Source organism: Microcaecilia unicolor, chromosome 8 (assembly GCF_901765095.1).
Source record: "Microcaecilia unicolor chromosome 8, aMicUni1.1, whole genome shotgun sequence".
NCBI classification, from domain to species: Eukaryota; Metazoa; Chordata; class Amphibia; order Gymnophiona; family Siphonopidae; genus Microcaecilia; species Microcaecilia unicolor.
The window spans coordinates 146,038,358-146,059,944 of NC_044038.1; the positions used below are offsets into that span (position 1 = coordinate 146,038,358).

At 42.0% G+C, this 21,587-nt stretch overlaps 1 protein-coding gene across 3 annotated transcripts in view; it reads right to left on the bottom strand.

Moving 5' to 3' along the window:
• ARAP3 (ArfGAP with RhoGAP domain, ankyrin repeat and PH domain 3) overlaps positions 1-21,587 on the bottom strand; it is a 218,876-nt gene that overhangs the window by 142,109 nt on the left and 55,180 nt on the right. For all 3 annotated transcript variants that reach the window (XM_030211196.1, XM_030211194.1, XM_030211195.1), the window contains 2 exons: positions 9,859-9,920; positions 8,742-8,812 (listed from right to left, as the gene is read on the bottom strand). In XM_030211196.1, the coding sequence (XP_030067056.1) occupies positions 8,742-8,812; positions 9,859-9,920 (133 nt within the window). The remainder of the gene's footprint in view (positions 1-8,741; positions 8,813-9,858; positions 9,921-21,587) is intronic.

The following is a 21,587-nucleotide window of genomic DNA, read 5'->3' on the forward strand; positions in this document are numbered from 1 at the left end:
GAAGCTTGGACATAACCTGGTATTGAATGTCCAGAAATAACGATGTTATGTTCTTGTGTTCTGCACATATAAAGGTCCTGATTCACAAAGGCTTTTCTCCCATTCAAAAGGCAATTTTTTAACTGAGAGCCTAGGCTAAGAGGCCAAGAGGGCACCTACTTAGGCCCTGTTTTATAAAGACACATAGAGGGGCATTTTCGAAAGAAACGTCTAAGTTGCAATTTGGACGCATGAAGTGTTCTAATGGATGCAAGGCTCCAAAATAGGGCAGAAATGGCAGATCCATGTGAAAACACAGTTATGCTCAGCTTAAAAATAGAGTCTAATATAAGGCTAAGCCTCCGAAGTCTTTTCCTTCCACTCTTGATCAGTTTCATTATCAGCCTTATTTTCGAAAGTGAGGGGCTCCCATATTTCAACCCAAATCGGGAAATGGGCGCCTTTCTCTGGTGGGCGCCCCAATCGGTATAATCAAAAGCCGATTTTGGGCGCCTTCAACTGCAATCTGTCGCGGGAACGAACAAAGTTGATGGGGGCGTGTCAGAGGCGTGGTCAAGGCGGGACTGGGGCGTGTTTATCGGTCGAGCAGAGATGGGCGCCCTCGGCTGATAATGGAAAAAAGAAAAGCGTTTTTAGCGAGAAGTTGGGTCACTTTTTCTGGACCCTTTTTTCTCTCGAACAAGCCCCCCCAAAGTGCCCCAACTGCCCAGATGACCACCGGAGGGAATCGGGGATCACCTCCCCTGACTCCCCCAGTGGTCACTAACCCCCTCCCACCAAAAGAAAATAACTTTCAAAACTTTTTTGCCAGCCTCAAATGTCATACCCAGCTCCATCACAGCAGTATGCAGGTCCCTGGAGCAGTTGTTAGTGGGTGCAGTGGACTTCATCCAGGTGGACCCAAGCCCATCCCCCCTACCTGTTACACTTGTAGTGGTAAATGGGAGCTCTCCAAACCGCCCCCAAAACCCACTGTACCCACATCTAAGTGCCCCCCTTCAGCCATAAGGGCTATGGTAATGGTGTAGAGTTGTGGGCAGTGGGTTTTGGGGGGGATTTGAGGGGCTCAGCACCCAAAGGAAGGGAGCTATGGACTTGGGAGGTATTTTACTTTTTATTTTAAATTGTTACAAGTGCCCCTAGGGTGCCCGGTTGGTGTCCTGGCATGTGAGGGGGACCAGTACACTACGAATTCTGGCCCCTCCCACGAGCCAATGCCTTGGATTTGTTCGTTTTTGAGCTGGGTGCCTTCGGTATCCATTATCGCTGAAAAACAAAACCGCCCAGCTCAAATCCGCACACATCTGATGCATTTGGCTGGCACAAACCGTATTATCGAAAAGAAAGATGGCCACCCACTTTTTTCGAAAATAGGGTCTGTCCCGCCGCTTCACGTACCCGTTCTCGGACATAGACGCCCATGGAGATGGGCTTTCGCGTTCGATTATGCCTCTCCACGTCTTTTGAATTGAATGAATGGAAAATTGAATAAGACTTATATATAGCATGTAAAGTTTGCAAGTACATGTACAGATTAGTATATTTTATAGTCAAGGCAGTGGATATTTTGCCTGTGGGAAGCAGGCCAACTAAGTCCCGTGGTTGGCGCTGAACTCGGGTATTCAATGCAAGACCGTTTTTGTTGTCTGGCATTGAATATCTAGGGTATTTTTGGCTGCTATAAATATTCAGCACTGGATGGTTAAGTATATAGCAGCCAAAGATAGGCCTGCTATTTACACACTCCGATATGGTAACTTAGCCGGTGAAGTGCTAAATATTCACGGATATCTGGTGAAGTGCTATTTATCTGGCCAGGAGCCATTCCTGGCCAGTTAAATATTGCAGAATATTAGCCAGAAGGTGTGTACTTGTGAACTTTGGCCCACAGTCCACCCAGATCACGCGTCTGGCAATGCCTACAGTAAAAATATATGCATCCCTGCCATCACGCATATCTGCATGTCTGGCACTTTAAAAGCTATTCAACATATGAACTAAAGTGACTTTATTAAATTATCCCTTCTATGTCTAAGGGGAAAACATTTATAAGACAATTCTATCAGCTGGCACCTAAATTTAGGCACCAATAATACGCTTGTGAGGGAACTCTTTATATATTGTGCCAAATATTTGGCATGGAAAAGCGTTCTAATGGATGCAAGGCACCAAAACAGGGCAGAAATGGCAGATCCACATGAAAATGCACTTTTGCCCCCATTTACAGAATAGCGCATAATGGTTCTGCAAAGGGGGCGTAGCCATGAGAGGGGCATGGGCGGGTCAGGGCATTTCCCTAAAATGCATACAGTGTTCTGAAATAGTGCGGATTCGTGCCCAACTTGTGCACTGGAATTTACACCTAGTTTCAGTTGGTGTAACTCCTTGTGCTCAAAGTTGGGCACAGATCTGGCTCTGTACACTATTCTATAAAGGACGCTGATCCCAGAACACCCATTATAGAATACCTTCAGGCACTGGTTTTTGTCGGCACTGAATTTTGAGCTTTGCAGCCCTTAGTTTATAGAATAGTAGTGCTTACACATGTGATTGGCACCAATAATTGACAGTTACGCACATAAGTGCTAGGTGCTATTCTTTAAAAAGTGCATCTAAATCACTTAGAGGCCCTTTTACTAAATTTTGGCACGTACTAACAGACATTAGCGTGAGCTATATACCATAGGTATATAGGTATATATAAATGTATGACGATAGTACATTCAATTAAGAATACAAACAAATATGATCAGGAAAAGGAAAACATCAAAAGGCTGGCATGAATGGCCGCAAAGAAGAAATAGTCGTCAAAGGTTTTTGCATTTTCACCTCCCCTTTATCCCACCCCATCCCCCTTCCCAATCTCTAACCCTAACCCAAATACCTTGCCCCAAATTACTGTCCCACATCACATGGGAACTATCACTTGAACTCTCCCTGTCAAACCCACCGTAACACAGAAATACCCAAAACACCACAAGAAATGTAGTAAAGCCACATTTTCCTCAAACCAAACATAATATGCCCAAAACACCTCAAAAACAGTATAGGAAAACCACAAAGCCCCATTAAGCTATCATGAGGTGCCAGAAGTAGGGTGAAATGGTAAATCCACCATCTAGTTGGGCTGAAGTAACACCTTTGAGAGTAAGTGCGGCTAAGAGAAAGGGGTCAAAGAGCAACAAGTATCAGAACGATTATCAGTACTGACAGATCCAATGTTCAAATAGGCAGCTATCTAAGTGCCCACAGCAATTGGGAGATTGTGTATGAAAGTTTGCGCTGTCTCCACAGAGAGAAAGAAATGTGTTTGACCCCCAACAATAATCCGGAGTCTCTCCAAATAAAGTAAAGCACTGGAAATCTTCTGATCATAGAACTTAGTAGATAAGGGAGCAAATGCTTTGCGCTGATTACACACTTTTGCCATATAGTCTTGAAAACAAATGACTTTCCATCTATCATATTCCAAAATCTTACCGTGGCGCAAGGCCTGCAGTATAGCTTCCTTTTGCACAAAGTGGAAAACCCTAAAAACCACTACATGAGGATGTGCAACATTCTGCTCCTGGAGCCAAGCCTACGTACCCACCAAAGAGTTCAAACTGAAAGATTGTGGTCCAAGGTTTTCAAAAACTCTGTTTCTGGCAAGGACTCAGCTAGGCCCACTGCATGCAAATTTTTTGTCTTGCTCTGCCCTCCATCTCTTCCACCTTGTGTTCCAATAGCTGGACTGTGTGTCTAATTTGATCCACCTCATGACATGCATGCTAGGTCTTTTCCTCCAATGCCTTGACTCGATGTTGCTGAACATCTAATTCCAAATCCACACTGTCTAGGCATTCATAGGCAGCCTCCATTTTATTCTGCAATTGCTCCAATTTCATGTCAAGCGCAGCTTCCACCACTGCTCAAACCTCAGACACGTGTTCCGAAGTCCAGGCTGAGCTCACCGAAGGACTCGGCAGGGCCATCTGAGCTGCCATTTTGGTTGGTGCTCCCTGCAGCATTGCTTTTTTCTTTTCAGGGCTGTTTCGATGCCATAGCAAAGGTAGTACCTTTCAAAGTTGTACCCCAACAAAGCCCACAGGCGCAGTTAAGCACTGGTACAATGTCAACCCCTATCTGGCAAAAATATACAGAGTGGAGGAGTGGCCTAGTGGTTAGCGTGGTGGACTTTGGTCCTGAGGAACTGAGTTCGATTCCCACTTCAGGCACAGGCAGCTCCTTGTGACTCTGGGCAAGTCACTTAACCCTCCATTGCCCCATGTAAGCTGCATTGAGCCTGCCATGAGTGGGAAAGCGCGGGGTACAAATATAACAAAAAAAAAAAGTATGTGGCTGTTTGCTTTGAGGAGACAGAGATGCTGAGCAGGCTGTCTCTGCTCCTGCTCTAGGTATCACGTGATCTCTGTGGCCCATAGGTATAAAATAGGCATTGCAGCATTTAGTGTGTACTAATGTCTGTTAGCACATGCTATGCTTTAGTAAAAGGACTGTTTAGTGTGCAACTGTCAGGCGGTATGCACATGGGAAGAACATGGTGAGTCACCAAACAAGGCACACAACATTTAGACTACAATCAGTTGAGAACATTGCATGGTGCACTTAGGTGGGCTCACTTACATCAGTCATTGATCTGTCATAAGTAAGCTACGCCTAACTTTTGGCATACCAATGTAGTTTTGTGATAGTAACACAGTAAGTGACAGCAAATAAAGACCTGAATGGTCCATCCAGTCTGCCCAACAGTCACACTCTTTATCAATTCATGATTAAATCAACAATGAACGTGATATTATATATTTGATCATGGTCTTTCTTTGGTATTTCTGGGACATAGACTGTAGAAGTCCGCCTGGCTCTGTCCTTATGTTCCGACTACTGGAGTTGCCGTCAAAGTCCACTCCAGCCTATCCGAATCCATGTTGAAATTTGCGGGACCCAAACTGCACAAGTCTGCACTGTCCTCGGTTCCAGCTACTGAAGTAGCCATTGAGGTCCTGTCTATCCCATCCTTAATTGGATTGCCATATATAGAACAGAGACCTACAAAGTCTGCCTGGCACTGGCCTTAGTTCTTCACAGCAGGAGTTGCCATCCAAGAGTCACTCACACATCTACACACCTGCAACCATTTAAGTCTTTTTATTTTTTTTTTAATACCATCCATTTTCTAAATAGAGCCCCTCTGTGCTCATCCCACGCCTTTTTGAATTCCAGCCACAGTTTTTTTCTACACCACCTCCCTTGGGAGGGCATTCCAGGCATCAACCACCCTCTCCATGAAAAACAATTTTCTGACATTAATTCTAAGTCTACCACCCCAAAACCTGAAGCCATGTCCTCTAGTTTTACCATTTCCCCTACCCTAGAAAAGATTTGTTTCTATATGAATACCTTTCAAGTATTTAAACTATGTTCTATGTTGTTTTATATTTTCTGCTACATCTATGAGACTGTAATTCTTTTTATTTTTCTCATTTATTTCTCATGTATGTAATCCACTTTGATGGTTTGACCCTAAGCAGACAATCAAATAAATGCAACTTTGAACCTTGTGCTAAAGTTCTATAACAGCTTAGGCATGATCTTAAGTCATTATAAAATAGATGCTAAGCGCTCCCCTTTGTGTCACCTAAAATGAAGTGCCAGTTAATAGAATTGCTGCCTTAGGGGTCCTTTTACTAAGCTATGGTAAAAATAAGTCTTATCATGCCCTTATGCAGGTCTTTTCCACGCTCTAAGGTAATTTTTACTTTGGCTGTAAAACCCCCGATTTTCTATTTTTTTCCTTTAATGGCCATGTGCAAATATTGCAGCCAGAAGAGAGGGAATCAAAGCACAGCAGAGTAAACCAACTAGTGGAAACAGCACAAGTGGTCTCCAAGAACTGCTGAAGTCAGAATATGGCTTTATTAAAAGACCTGTAAGTACAAAAGTGAGGTGAATCCAAAGAGGTTATCAAAAGAGTCTTTATTATAAACAGGCTGAAAAAACGACCCAACACGGCCATGTTATGGCACAAAAGGCCTGAATGTTATTACAAAAACATCTAATAAAAGAATGTGGTCACCATCCAAGTCTTTGAATCCTCAATGGTATACAAAAGCTGAGCTGCAAAAAGTCATCCGACTGGCTAGGGTCCGTAACATAAAAGACAAAAACTCTTTTGATATCCTCTTTGGATTCACCTCACTTTTGTACTTACTGCTTGCTCACGGTTTCGTGAGGGTTTGCTCCTCCTTTGTTTTCATCACATTTTATTAAAATACTTGACATGGACCAAGTTTTGTCAACTTGCTTGTGACAGGGGTCTTGATGATAATTAGTTATTATCTGCAGTGATCGGTGGAGAAAGCCAATCAGGGTAGTTTCAGGAGTGCAGCTGTATGTGCACAAAAAGATTCCCAGTGGGAAACCGTATTAGCTCACGGCAGCTTGTGCTATCAGAAAAACTAGCGCCTTGATCAAAAAGTAAACAAAACGTGCTAATATTACCACTAGCACACGCCGTTTTAAAAAATTACCACAGGTCCCTCCGAAGGGACACCACCTTGTAGTGGTGAAGGGGCTTCTGTGTTTCAATGACTCAGAGGGCTATGCTGAAGGGTTACCCATATCAGACAGGCCTCTGAGGAGAAACCAGACAACGAGTGTCCCAAACTAGGGAGAGTGGAAAGATGACGACCTGAAGTTCGTACGCTCAATGGCCCAGCTATCCTGTGAAGTTCTGTCTTTGTTTACTTGAAATTTCCTCTCTGCATTTGCAGTTACCTTAACTGAGAGGAAGGGGACAATGGGGGGGTCAGCCGCCGATGGCCAGCGTTTTGTCCCCTGTGCAGCAAGTGTGGGACCGCTGCGCGACAAGCTGCCCACAGATGATTGGGTTGGTGAGTCCTTCGATTAGTGCCGGCGAAGGAGTGTCGATGCTCTTGGACCTGGAAACAACTTCATCGCTCCCGAATCATTTAACCACCATGTCCAAAGGAGTGAAGGAGTGAGTTAGGAGTGTATGGTGAAACGGAAATCGTTTACAGCTGAACCCGTGTCGGCGGTGCCACTCCTAAACCCGTAAGAGCTATCAGCTTGGAGTTTTTGGCTCCCATGGAGGTTACATTGAATATCATCTGGAAGGCACTCCAGGACCTAACGGTGGTAGTAAATAATTTTGCTTCAGATATAATCTTATTAGTGAGCCACATGGATAATCTAATCGAATCCTTTGAGAATGAAAAATTGATACAGCAAATGAAGTTCTACAGGAGTAACGGTTAAGATTTTGAAAATAATAATAGACCAGAAAAATTTGAACAAAATGAATATTATTACAGATGATTAATATCAAGATGGTTGTTTTCCCAGAGTTCCGGGTATGACTCCTAAAGTTTTTTCCTCTGAAATGATTCCTCTTTAGTATATTAATTCAAAAGGAGTGAAGCCTGTGAAACTGGGATTACCTTAATCAGTGGGAATTGGATTAGAGACAAGTGTTTGTATTGTTAAATAATTTCTGGTTTTAAAAGAGAAAAAACATGAAATCAGGTGTATTATTTCCACTAATATTGGACAATAAGTATGTTTCCAATGAAATAAATTGACTATACACCGTTTTGGGTTTGAAGAAGCCAACCAGACGATCAATGTGGAATAATGATTCAGATAAATAATAACTGGGGATAATCAGGTTAATACCACGTTTTCTTTGTTTATTGTTGTTTAATTGATCTCCTTGTGTTGTTTCACTCGCCCTATTTTGTGGTCTAAGGAAGAGTATAGAATTACCTGATTGAAATAATTCTTGTGTGTTATTTTCTCTGTATTTCTGGCAAGTTATTTTAGTGCTTGTAAAATTAAGTTGTTATAAATAAATTAAAATAAAAAATTACCACAGGAGCATTTACTGCTTGCTATTTTCTAGGTGATAAGGGTTTCTGCACTGTCTGTACGCTAACCAGTTAGTGCATGGTAATATAGATGTGCTAACTGGTTAACACAAGAATGCTTGCTCTCCTTCTGAAATGTTTCCTACAGCTGCCTCAAAACCAAAAAAAGATTTAGGGGTCCTTCTACCAAGCTGTGGTACACATTAGCGCTTGCTTACCGCAGCCTAAAAGGGCTTTCCGAGGGGCATTCTGAGGCAGTAAGTTCAGGGTTTGAGTTCACATCCTACTCACTAAAAATCATTTTTATTTTTACCATGGAGGGGGTGTAGAGTGGGCATTTCTGTAGTAATCAGTGCAGCTACGTTGTCATGTCCTAACAGATTAGCTTGTGGTTAGTGTGTGACCCTTACTGACTACAAAATAGGTGGGGTTAAGGGCTCATGCGCTAATCTTTTTTAATGGCCATATGCTAATGGCAACATTAACTGCAGGGGACATACTTCACCCCAACAGATACCACACAGCCTTTGCATTTACCCTGCTTTAATTAGCACAGATACACATCTAACGCTTGCTGTTGAGGAGATGTTACGTGCATCTGTGCTACTTGCACACATGATAGTTAGCAAATGCTAATTATCATACACTATCTGCATGGAGTCTGTGTCCAGTTTCCACCCATGCCCTGCCCATCCCCCAACCCAACCTGCTTTAAGCAATTAGCTCAGGTTATTAAGCATGCTGGCTCTTTTAGCGCGTGGTAACTGTTAATGCAGGCCTGTGCTAAATCTTGCACTAACTGCTTAGTACACATTAGTAAATATGCTCCTAAGTATCATCACATAAGCTCCTTACCTTCTGTTCTGAGGGTTGTATGGTTTGGTTGATTGTGGTCTCACAGTATGGACCAACGAAGTCTGTTGTCACTACGAACAGAAAAGGTACATTCCAACAATGTATGTATTTAGGTTGCTTTTGTGTCCTTCCAAAGTAATGCCAGACAAGAGGAAGTTATGGTAGATGAGTTAAATGCTTTCTGAATCTGGATTATTTTCACTAGGCCCAACTATGGTCAATATTTAGTTTACTGACCTTGATTAGGGATAGAAGTGATTCTGCCAATTTGCAACAAGAATGGCCATAGTCATGATACCTGCTGAAAATTCATTTTGGGCAGCCCCAGCATTCACAAGAAAGGGTAAGTATAGAAATGATTAATTCCTCTCCATGGAGTCCTATTATTAAGCTGCATTAATCACTAGTGCACACTAACTTAACTTAAAATAGCTTACCATGAGATGCACTCAGATATCTTGTAGTAAGTTTCTAATCTGCATGCGCTACCCGCCTACTATAAAAATATTTTTAATTTTTGTGCAGAAAGGGCGTGGAGGGGGGCAGACAATGGGTGTTTCTCACCAATCAGCTACATTATGGTGTGCTAACTGATTAACACAGGATTACTGTATGAGTATTGGTAACTGCTAATGTGGTCATTTTTTTTTTAAATGGCTGCATGCTCATGGTGACATTAGCATATGGCCATTAATGCAAAAAAAAGGAAAATCGTCCATTTTACTGCTGTGGTAAAAATGGCCTTAGTACATGGGAAAACCCCCCATAGGAATGTGCTAAGGTCACTTTATACTGCAGCTTATAAAAAGAACCCGATATGTGATAAAGCCTTTATTAAGTAATAGTGTCAGATGATAAAAATACAACAGGTAGTGGGATAATGATCTGTGTATATTGAAAATTGTGCAATAAAATTCAAGTAAAAAAAAAAAAGAAACTGCAACAGAAGACACTGCCCATAATGACTTGGCCAGGTAAAAATGATTGACTCACAGAGTTTTCATGTTTTACGGGAATCTGATTTACACGTCCCTGCTTCATAAAGCAGAAATTATAGACATGTACAAACAGGTTTCTTTCTGATGTACATGTGCACTTGCATTCTACCATGTCTCACCTAGACTACTTGAGGGTCTCTCTGGCACCATAGGCGTATCTAATTCTGCACATCCAGGATATCTAGAGGATAAAAAGAAGAAAAAGAGCCAATCAGATGTCAACCTAGAACCTCCTGTCCCACTCAAACACTATTCTCCATATGCCACAGGAACTCATACCACAGACATGTCTTATTTAATCACAAAAGAGGCACTTCTGTAACGTAGTTGCTCACGTTTATGCATGCGTTACATATATACATGTTTAGGATAGTAGCATCTATTCAGTAAAAACCCATTTAACTTGCACAGCATGTGTTTGCAAGGGGGTGTAGGGCATGAGTAGGGCATAGGTGGGGTTTCCACTTACAAACGTAACTTACAAAACACTGCAATTTATAAATGTTCCTTCTTCACTTGGGCATGTGCTCTTACACCAGCTCTATGACTGGTGTAAACGTGAGCACCTAAAGTTTAGGCACGTTGATAGCTGGTTATGCTAATCGCAGGCACTCAGTTCTAGAATTTCAGTTTGGCAAAAGATTTCCTGATTAGTTCATTCAACCCTAATTTCTCCACAGTTAAGGTTGAATCTAGTATCACTCCCAATATTTTAATTTCTGATCATATAGATCAGTAGCAGCCAGTTTTAATCTATACTGGGATAGATCTTCACCCTTTCTCCCATTCCATAAAATATTAATTTTGTCAGAATTGATTTTCAACTCATGAGCTAACATCCATTTGCCAACATTATCAAATGCTCTTGACATCACATGAAAAGTTTCTTGTAGGTTAGATTTGAAGGAAATAATAGGGAGATATCATCAGCATACAAGAAGTACTTAATTTTAAAAGGTTTAAGAACATGTTGCAAACCACTCAAATAAATATTGAAAAGTACTGGAGAGAGTGGGGAGCCTTGCATTACTCCCTGCAACACACACCAGGAATCAGAAAGAGAGTTATTCCAGACTACCTGCAACATATGATGTTGTAAAAAGCCTTTAAACCATTGCAGCGCTTTATCTTAAATGCCGACTTGGGCCAAACTGTTAAGAAGGATCTTATGATTAACCAGATCGACTGCTATAGACAAATCTTACTGCATAATCAGAGTTGAAATGCCATATCCTCAACTATATGTTTTAAAAATGGCTACAATAAACATTTATGTTCAGGCACATAATGTAAACGTTGGTGTGCTCATTTTGACCTGTTGATGTTTTAGAAGTTTAGAGGGGCATTTTTGATATGACGTCTAAATCTGATTTTGGACATTTTGCGAAAAGCGTCCAAAAATCCAGTAGCAAATGTGGCCATTTTCAAACCAATGTCCAACTTTTTGTTTCAAAATTAGCTATTTGCTAGACATTTTTGCACTCAGTGCGTCTATCTTTTAGGACCAGTTTCAAAAACAAAATCCAAGGAAAAACACAGAAAATCAACTCTGACCACACAGACATCCCAGCAGAGTAGTGGGGCACCCTAGGGGGCACTGCAGTGGACTTCACATAAAAGCACTCAGGTACACATCTCACCGTTATCCCTTACATTGTATGGTGAGCCCTCCAAAACCCACCAAAAACTTACTGAACCCAACTGTACACCACTACAATAGCCTTTATGCCTGCAGATGTCACCTTTATGTAGGTACAGGAGGTATGTAGTGTTTTTTTGGCGGGCTCGCACGTTCCACCACAAATGTACTAGTTACTGTGGGATACGTGCTTGGGTCCCCTTCTCTACAGTCCACTGCAGTGCCCCCTAGGGTGCCCGGTTGGTGTCCTGGCATGTGAGGGGGACCAGTGCAATATGAATGCTGGCTCCTCCCACAACCAAAGGGCTTGGATTTGGTCATTTCTGAGATGGGCGTCCTCGGTTTCCATTATCGCCAAAAATCAGAAACGACCAAGTCTAAGGACGACCATCTCTAAGGTCAACCTAAATTTCCAGATTTGGGCGTCCCCGACCGTATTATCGAAATGAAAGATGGATGTCCATCTTGTTTCGATAATATGGGTTTCTCCACCCCTCCATCGGGACGTTTTGCAAGGTCGTCCTCAGCAAAACTTGGGCATCCCTTTCGATTATGCCCCTCTATGTCACCTGGGAGGGGGGAGAGAGTTTTCAAATTTTGAGTTGTTGCTGTTTATTTATTTTATTTACACTTGATATACAACATATCACCTGGTGGCATCACAGATTTGTTGCTATTTCTGTACTGTAATTTAAAGTCGATAAAAATATTGAACTAATAAAAACCTAAAAGCAGTGAGGAATACTGTTTCATTGAATCAAATACTGATACTGCTTCACTGAGAGAAGGAATGGCAGATTCTACTGCTCTCGTGGAACAGAAAAACTGATGTTTAATGCTTCTGTATTACACAATTCCCACCAAATAACCAAGTGCGTTCTAAATTCTGTTTTTTCTTATTTCCAGTTCAAATTAAAGCGTGACTAAATGCTTTTGAAACAAAATCCAGTTCTGATTAATGTTATCATATAATCAAAATTAAGACTAATAACTGTACAGTACAGTGCTTCTTTAATGTTCCTTCAAATGAGTTTGAAATATATTTTATTTAAAAAGTTGCTTGAGTAAATGAGTTTGGCCTGACACTGTATGAATCTGAAACTAATTTTTAGAAAAGTAAAATGAGCACTGAACTGTAATTCATTTAAACAATCACATTGTTCAGTCCTTCTGATGACAGCCATCATCTTTTTTCAGTAGCTTCATTATCTTGGATCTCAATTTCGTTACCTTAAGACCATAAGAACATAAGCATTGCCATACGTGGACAAAGTGAAGGTCCATCAAGCCCAGTACCCTGTTTCCAACATTAGCCAATCCAGGAGCCCTGTTTACTAAAGCGCGTTAGCATTTTTAATGCGCCTACAATTAGAGTGCATGCAAACCGTGTAGGCGCCTATGGGGATACTGTAGGCGCGCATACACGGTTAACGTGCGTACATAGTTAAAGCCCATTAAAAACACTAATGCGCCTATAACATGGCTTAGTAAACAGGGCCCCAGGTCACGAGTACCTGGCAAGATCCCAAAACAGTAAAGCAGAATGTATGCTGCTTATCCTAGAAATAAGCAGTGGATTTTCCCAAGTTCATCTTAATAATGGCTTATGGACTTTTCTTTAAGGAAATTATCCAAACCTTTTTTAAATCCTGCTAAGCTAAATGCTTTTAGCACATTCTCTGGCAACAAATTCCAGGGTTTAATTACATGTTTAGCGAAGAAATATTTTCTTCAATTTGTTTTAAAAAGTACTTAGTAGCTTCATTATGTGCCCCCCCAGTCCTGGTATTTTTGAAAAGAGTAAACAAATGATTCACATCTATCCATTCCACTCCACTCACTATTTTGTAGACCTGTATCATATCTCCCGTCAGCCATCTCTTCTTCAAGCTGCAAATAAGGTTTGGTACTTTTTTGAGATCTTGCCAGGTATTTGTGACCTAGATTGGCCACTGTTGGAAACAAGATGCTGGGCTTGGTGGACCTTTGGTCTGTCTCAGTATGACACTACTTATGTACTTATGGTATGAATGAGGCACATCTTTCCTATCTAATAATGGAGTTCCTTTTTTAATTTTGTTTTGTTTTTGTTTCATTTTATGTACACTGCTCAGTTCTGCTAGTTAGTTTGAGCGGTATATTAAATTCAAAGAAATAAATAATTATTCTATAAAGAAAAGTAGGTGCTTACTTTTCTTTATAAAATACAAATCAAATAGGTGCTGTCCTAGCACCTAAATCTAGGCACCACTACCCCCTATAGAACGACCTTCATGATGGCAGTAGTGTAACCTAGGCATTCATATTTACATATTTGTTATGCACATAAATGTTTAGAATACTAGCATTTATAAGTGTATGTGCACCTTAAGTGCTGTCCTGAAAATACCCATTTAACTTACATAGTAGATATGTACAAAGGTGCATATGCAGGGAAGGAGCATGGGCGGGACATTGGCAGGGTTATGTGGGTACTTACCACACTTAGAGTCCTTTCACAGAGTTGTGGGGCCATGTTTACTAAAGCACACTAACATTTTTATAGCATGCTAAAAATTAGCGCATGCTAATGCTAGAGACACCCATATATATATTCCTATGGGTGTCTCTAGTGTTAGCATGCACTAAAAACATTAGCGTATCTACAGGGCGGCTTAGTAAACAGGGCCCATGGTAAGCACTAATGCATATTTACCACTGCACAAAATGGTGTACCACAGAGCACACTGAGGCACGCTACATACATGCTGAAAAATAACATTTATGTTTTGGTGGAAGGGGTGGAGGCTGGAGGTGTTCTGCACTAATCGGTTAGCACAGCTACATTGCTGCACATTAACCGATTAGTTTGTGCTTAGCAAGTGAGCCCTTACCACCTACATAATGGGTGACAGTAGGGGCTCACAAGCTAATGGCAAAATTAGCCTGTGATCACTCAATAAATCCTCTAGGTAAACTTTAGCAAAAATTCAAACTTCAAGTCTCCACTCTAAGCTGAAGAAATATGTGTTCTACTAGCTCGCACATACAGAAGAACATACCATTATTTCACAAAAAGAATAATAATGTGGTGGAAAAAGACCTCAAATGTCCAAACAGTGGCAACAAGTCAAGAATCTTAGTGGTGAGGCCCCATTTAGTACTGTGTGTAATTCTGGAGACCGCACCTACGGAAAGATATAAATAGGATGGAGTCGGTCCAGAGGGCGGCTACAAAATTAGTAAGCGGTCTCTGTCGTAAAACATAAGGACAGGCTTAGGAACCTCAAAATGTATACCCTGGAAGAGAGGCGAGAGAGAGCAGATATGATAGAGATATTTAAATACCTCAGTGGCGTCAATATATAGGAGGCAAGCCTTTTTCAAATGAAGGAAAAATCTAGAAAGAGGGGGCATATGACAAAGTTAAAATAGGAGGAATCCAAGAAAATGCTCTTTCACCAAAAGGGTGGTAGATGCATGGAATGGACTCCCGGTGGAGGTTGTGGCGATGAGGACTGTGTCAGAATTTAAGAAAGCATGGGACAGGCATGTGGGATCCCTTAGAAAAGGAAGAGTTAGTGGTTATTGAGGATGGGCGGATTGGATGGGACATTCGGCCCTTAACTGCAGTCATGTTTCTAAGTTTCTATGTTTCTTCTATGCCTACATTTATCGCCCTCCATCAGCCTCAAGAAAAACAAAAAACTTATATTTTTAATTTCATATTGTGCACTCTGTTTCACATTTGACTCAATTCTCGGAATCATTATACTTATCCATTTTTGTGGTAGTGTTGATACCACATAATATAGAGAATGAATAGAAGGAACACTTAGGTTTCAATATCATTCCCAACGAGGCTCTCCATTTCACTCTCTCATAAGCTTCATCAAATCGTCAAAACAACCCAAATTGGCAAAAATTGCGCTTCTTCAATAGTGACTCTAAACTTCTATCATGGCGTCCAAACATTTTTCTGCAATAATAGAACAAATTGAAAACATCTAGGGCCAAAAGTAGTATGTTTATGGCCCTAAATGACCACTGGAGAAATTAAGGTATAATCTCCTTACACCCCCAGTGGTCAGTGACCCCCTCCCAGTCCCCTAAGATGTGATAGTGACAGTACATACCAGACTCTATGACAGTTTCATATATGATGACTATTCTTATTAGCAGGTCTTAGGAGTAGCCTAGTGGTCACTGCAGTGGACTTCAGAAATTGTTCGCAGGTGCATAGCTCTCTTACCATGTGTGCTGAGCCCCCAAATCCCCCCCAAATCCCACTCCCCACCACTGTACACCACTACCATAGCCCTTATGGGTGAAGGGGGGCACCTAGATGTGGGTACAGTGGGTTTCTGGTGGGTTTTGGAGGGTTCACATTTACCACCACAAGTGTAACAGGTAGGGGGGATGGGCCTGGGTCCGCCTGTCTGAAGTGCACTGCACCCTCTAAAACTGCTCCAGGGACCTGCATACTGCTGCGATGGACCTGAGTATGACATTTGAGGCTGGCAAAAAAATACTTTTAAAGTATTTTTTTAGGGTGGGAGGGGGTTAGTGACCACTGGGGGAGTAAGGGGAGGTCATCCCCAATTCCCTCCGGTGGTCATCTGGTCAGTTCGGGCACCTTTTCGTGGCTTGGTCGTAACAAAAAAAAGGACCAAGTAAAGTCGTCCAAGTGCTCATCAGGGACGCCTTTCTTTTTTCCATTATGGGTTGAGGACGCCCATGTGTTAGGCACGCCCAAGTCCCGCCATCACTACGCCTCCGACATGCCCCCAGAAACTTTGGTCGTCCCCATGACGGAAAGCAGTTGGGGATGCCGAAAATCAGCTTTCGATTATGCCGATTTGGGTGACCCTGAGAGAAGGATGCCCATCTTCCAATTTGTGTCAAAAGATGGGCGTCCTTCTCTTTCGAAAATAAGCCTGATAGAGGGGCATTTTCATTATGATATCTAACTTTGGACGTTTTGCTAAAAACGTCTAAAATTCAAGTGGGGAATATAGTCATTTTCAAAACTGAAAAATATCAATCTTTATTTGCTAGATGTTATTGTGCTCTGTACATTTATCTTTTTGGTCCATTTTCGAAAAAAAAAAAAAAAAGTCCAAGTGAAAAACACATAAAACCAAGCCATTGGGATGTAGAAGGAGCCAGCATTCTTAGTAGACTGACCACACAAACAACCCAGGAGAGCAATGCCTCACTTGCAACCATTGATAATAATAATGCTTAGCCTCCAAACCAAACTCATTCTTGCTCATCAAAAGTTCGAAGACTCTCATCCCAAAGAAGCTGATGCACAAACCAGATACCCCTGCTCTTCCCTCAGGCTAACTAAACACTCTCCCCAAATTTACAGCATCAAATTAAACTAAACAGAAATACAGTCCGACCCTGGCCATGACATATCCAAACACTGTGCCAAATACTTTAAAACCGTTGGCACACTTGCCAAAAGTAAATTGTCAGAAACAACCCAGCTAACCTGTGCTGTAAACAAACTCCTTAAGGGAAATGGGGCAGCAGGCACCCTCTCCAACTGCAATCATGTAGGGACATCTGGATCATCCTGATCTGAAAACGAGACAGTAGTCAACCCCCAAATATGTATAATGATAAAGATTAAAGTCTGCAAAATGAACTCACCTTATGGAATTTAACAGTTTTAATTTCCTTAATGATACTGTTGGCGGTTTACCACCCCACAAAAATTGAGCAATCTTAAACTCCAGAGTCTTATAAAGGGATTCCAGGTACAGAATGGGTACCATACTCGTAATATAATTCAGCTTTGGTACCAAGACCATTTTAGCCACAGCCAGTCTTTCCCACCATGACAAATACAATGGCGACCATTTTAACGAACTTTCATCTACAATCTGCTCCAGTGCACTGTACTCCAAAGAACTCTCAACTGTGTTACCATACCAGACTCCCAGACACTTCAATTTACTTGGCGGCCACAACAAAGGCAAATCCTCCAAATGCTATATCTGTACAAGCAAATTGCTCACTGATTTTAGTTTTAATGAAGCACTGCTGTTCTATGTGAAACAAAATTCCTGAAGGATACTTATCTCTGTGAAGCAATATTCATCCCTGAAATGAATTTCAGTGAAGCACAATTCCTCTTTGATTTTGGCAATAGGCCCTGTAACAGATTTTTTTGCTGCCAAATATTTTACCATGTCATCCAGCTACTGACAAGAGCTTTTACAGAAAATGTAGGTCAGGTTTACAATGAGCATTCTCCGAGTAGCCCCCACACTCTGGAACACACTCCCAAAAAGGCTTCGCTTACACAAGACTATCTCTACTTCAGGAAGCAGTTGAAAGCTTGGCTTTTCTCTCAGAACTTTAATGGAAGAAGCAACTAATCAGCTAGTCACACACATACACACGTCATGGATTCTATAACAATGCATGTAATTTAACAAGCTTAACAAGCTAATGTGCACTGATTACAGCACTTAATAAGAAATAATGAGCACTATTTGGCACTGATTAGAATTTAGGCGTGCAACTTGCTAAGCATATTCTATAACGATGTGCACCAAACTTCTAACATGTGCATGCCAAAAGGGGTGTGGTTATGTGCAGAGAAATGGGCATTTCATGGGCATTCCAAAATTTAGGTGCCTAATTATAGAATACAGCCCAGTGTGCCTAAATTTATGCACCGAGATTTATGCCATGTTTTCTTTGGTGTAATTGGACATGCATAGATTTAGGTGTTGAAATATCAATTGAGAGCATTCTATAACCGGCGCCTATATTTAGGTGCTAATTATAGAATATGCTTAGTCAGTGCTGACTTTTTAGGCGCCATATATAGACTTTCCCCCCCAAGGACTAACACCAGCTGCACTTACTGTAGCAGGACTTGCTTATCCACTCTTATTCTAGCTTTTTCTGACTTTATGTGGAATTGTTCCTTAAGTTAGTCCCTGTATTTTCAGTCTAACTCCTGTTACTCTATCTGTCTATATGCTACATATCCATGCTGCCTATGCTATCTATTAAGATTTTTTAATTTGCCTGATATTCAAATGAAAATGGCCACTAAAACAGCACTTAAGAGGCTATCCGGCGTTATTTAGTGCCGGACAGCCAGCTTAAGGATAGCCAGTTATATTGGGCGATATAACCGGGTATCCGCTGATTTTTAAAGTGAGAGTGGCCAAGTTTGGCGGCCATATTTGGCCACTACAATACATGACCTACCTCATAGACCTACCAACCAGAAACACAGTCATATCAACACGTACATACTTAAATCTCCACTACCAAAGCTGTAAAGGACTCAAATACAAATCAACTTATGCATCCAGCTTCTCCTATATAGGTACACAACTGTGGAATGCATTACCAAAAGCTGTGAAAACAACGTATGACCACTTCTACTTCCGGAAATCACTAAAGACCAACCTGTTCATAAGGCATACCCTCCCAACCCAACTTAAGTGTCTGAACCCTGCAACACAAAGTAGCTAAAGCTCGTAATGAACACTATATAACTCTCCTTCTCTACGATTCCCCATGTGTCTGTAACATATAAACCTTATTCGATTAAAACTTCACTTTGTATTTGTTTCTCTACCAGAGTTGGCAAACGCCTTCACGGTACAATGTAAGCCACATTGAGCCTGCAAACAGGTGGGAAAATGTGGGATACAAATGTAACAAACAAAGAAAATAAATAAATATCAGCGTGGCTGGCTAAAATCGGACCGGCCAAAGTTAAACTGGATATTCAATGCCACTCACTGGAAATGGACTGGCATTGAATAGCTGGGTTTAGCGCCAACCACGGGAGATAGACAGCCCAACTATCTCCCGCAGTCTGAATATTAGAATGAATGTATTTTGTGTTGACATTGTAAGTTGTATACTATGCCATAGGACCAAATTCAGTAAATGGCGCTCAAAAATTAGTGTTGAAAAAATTGGGGCTGGGCACCCTGTATAAAATAGCACATAGGGCCGATTCCTGTGCCCGCAGGACTTATGTCTACTGAAATCAGGTGTAAATCCTGGCATGCAAGTTGGGCTTGTATCCCCACTATTCTAGAACATTGCATCTAAATGTTCAGAATGTCCCAACCTGCCCATGCCTCTACCATGGTTGTGCCCCCTTTTGGGTTGCACTGCATGGGATTTGGGCACCCATTGATATAGAGTAGTGCTTAGGTAGATGCGAACACAACTCCTAATTGGTGCCAATTAATGTTAGTAATTGATTGTTAGCATCCAATTATTGCTTAAGTTGTGTGTGCATCTCTGGATTGTACCCAAATTTGGATGACTTTTATAGAATCCGGGGAATAATGTGTACTGTTATTGTATATTGCCTATGTCCAGCTTATTCTTGCTGTTACCGTCTTGGGTTAATGTCTTCAAAAAGGCAACAAATAAATCCTAAAAAATGAATAAATAATTAAAATAAATAAGATTTCAGTTTTTAGCAAATTGACAGTCATCCATTGTTCTTTGATGCATCATCTGCTTTTTAAAATGTTTTGCTTTCATCCCCTTTGTAAATCCACCATCTCTGCATCAAGGTTACCAGGTGGGCGGTTTTACCGCCCAATTGGGCGGGTTTTCTCCAGCGGCGGCGGGAAAATTTCACCGGCCGCGGGATGCGGTTTTTTGGGCGGTTTTCCCGTCGCCGCTGTGCGAGTTCGGCGGTTTTTTCCGGTGCTTCTATTGGTCCAATTCGGTCCAATAGAAGCTTTTCCGGGGCTTCTATTGGTCCAAATTGGACCAATAGAAGCCTTTCAGGGGCGGGGCTGACATCAGGGATGATGTAGGGGGCGGGGCTAGTGACGTGGGAGGCGAGTTTAGTGGCATGGGAGGTGGGGCTAGAAGATGTGGGGGCAGGGTTAGGTGATGCGGGGGCGGGGTTAGTGACGTGGGGGCGGGGTTCGGTGACGCGGAAGACGGGGATTGGCTACGGGCAGTTTTTGGGCGGGTTTACGGCTGTTTCGGGCTGGGAAAATTTTTCCCAGCTGGCAACCCTGCTCTGCATCTCTTTCGCTGATGATAAGCTTGGGCAACTCAGTGGACTGTTGCTGGCCTGGTGGCTAAAGAGGAACTTCTTGTGATGTGCACCCTCAGATTCCCTTGTTGGCCAATGAGAACTGCCACAGTAGCAACAGTTGTCTTTTGAAGCCTGAGTGCAGTACCACAACAGTGGATCCAGGCCTGACTAGTTTCAGTGGATGAGGATGTGAACCCAGATCCCAACTGCTGCATGGCTTGAGTCTTACAGTTTGAGCTATGAGACCAATTCTATTGTATCCCATTTAACACAAGACAGACTGTTGGATAGAAAAGATATTTTAAGAAGTATTGTTATTTCTTTACTGTATGTTTTCGGGGATCTACTCACTCTGTTCAACAAGATAAAGGGCTAAGATTCATTTCCCTAAAACTGTCATATTTAAGGCACATCAGTCTTCTATAATGAATGATTCAGAACTCATTACAAAGGCTTTATAGTAGAATCAAGGCTTCCTGTGATTGTCCATGCAGAAACATTCACTAGCCTCTACCATTTCCTGTGGCAATAAGTACAAGAAAACACAATAGATGTCCCTCTTGAGTTTAATTTACTCAGCTCAAATACAAAGTCCTATTTTTAAGGGTTAAAAGTCTCTAACCATGAGCTGTAGAATATTTCCTGTCTATTACTAAAGTTTGTATTTCTAAAATGTCTATTGGTTAGCTCAGTGCCATAGCGAGGGCAGCTAACACCCAGGGCGGGTCGCCGCTGTGCACCCCCCCCCCCCCCGTGTGCAGCACGCGTACCCTCCCCCCTCCGGAGCGTGTACTTATGAGGGAAAGCGGCGAGGGATGGGCGGGAGGGCCGAACCGCCCCGAGTGCATGTCGCTGGGAGCTGCGTCGGCTCCACTGGTTCTCTGCTCTCTCTGCCCCGGAACAGGAAGTAACCTGTTCCGGGACAGAGGGAGCAGGGGACCAGCGGAGCCGACACCTCCCCAGCGGCGTGCACCAGGGGTGGACCGCCCCACCGCCCCACTGGGTTAGCTTAGACAATGGACAAGTATGTTTAACATCACCTATTTCAGTCTACCAAACCTAGTTGCATAATCACAACATTTCACCCTCCTCTCCTTCCAATGAAGAAATTGTTGTACAATGTACAAACCAAAAACATTATTGGGCCCTTTTACTAAGCTGCATTAGGCGCTAAC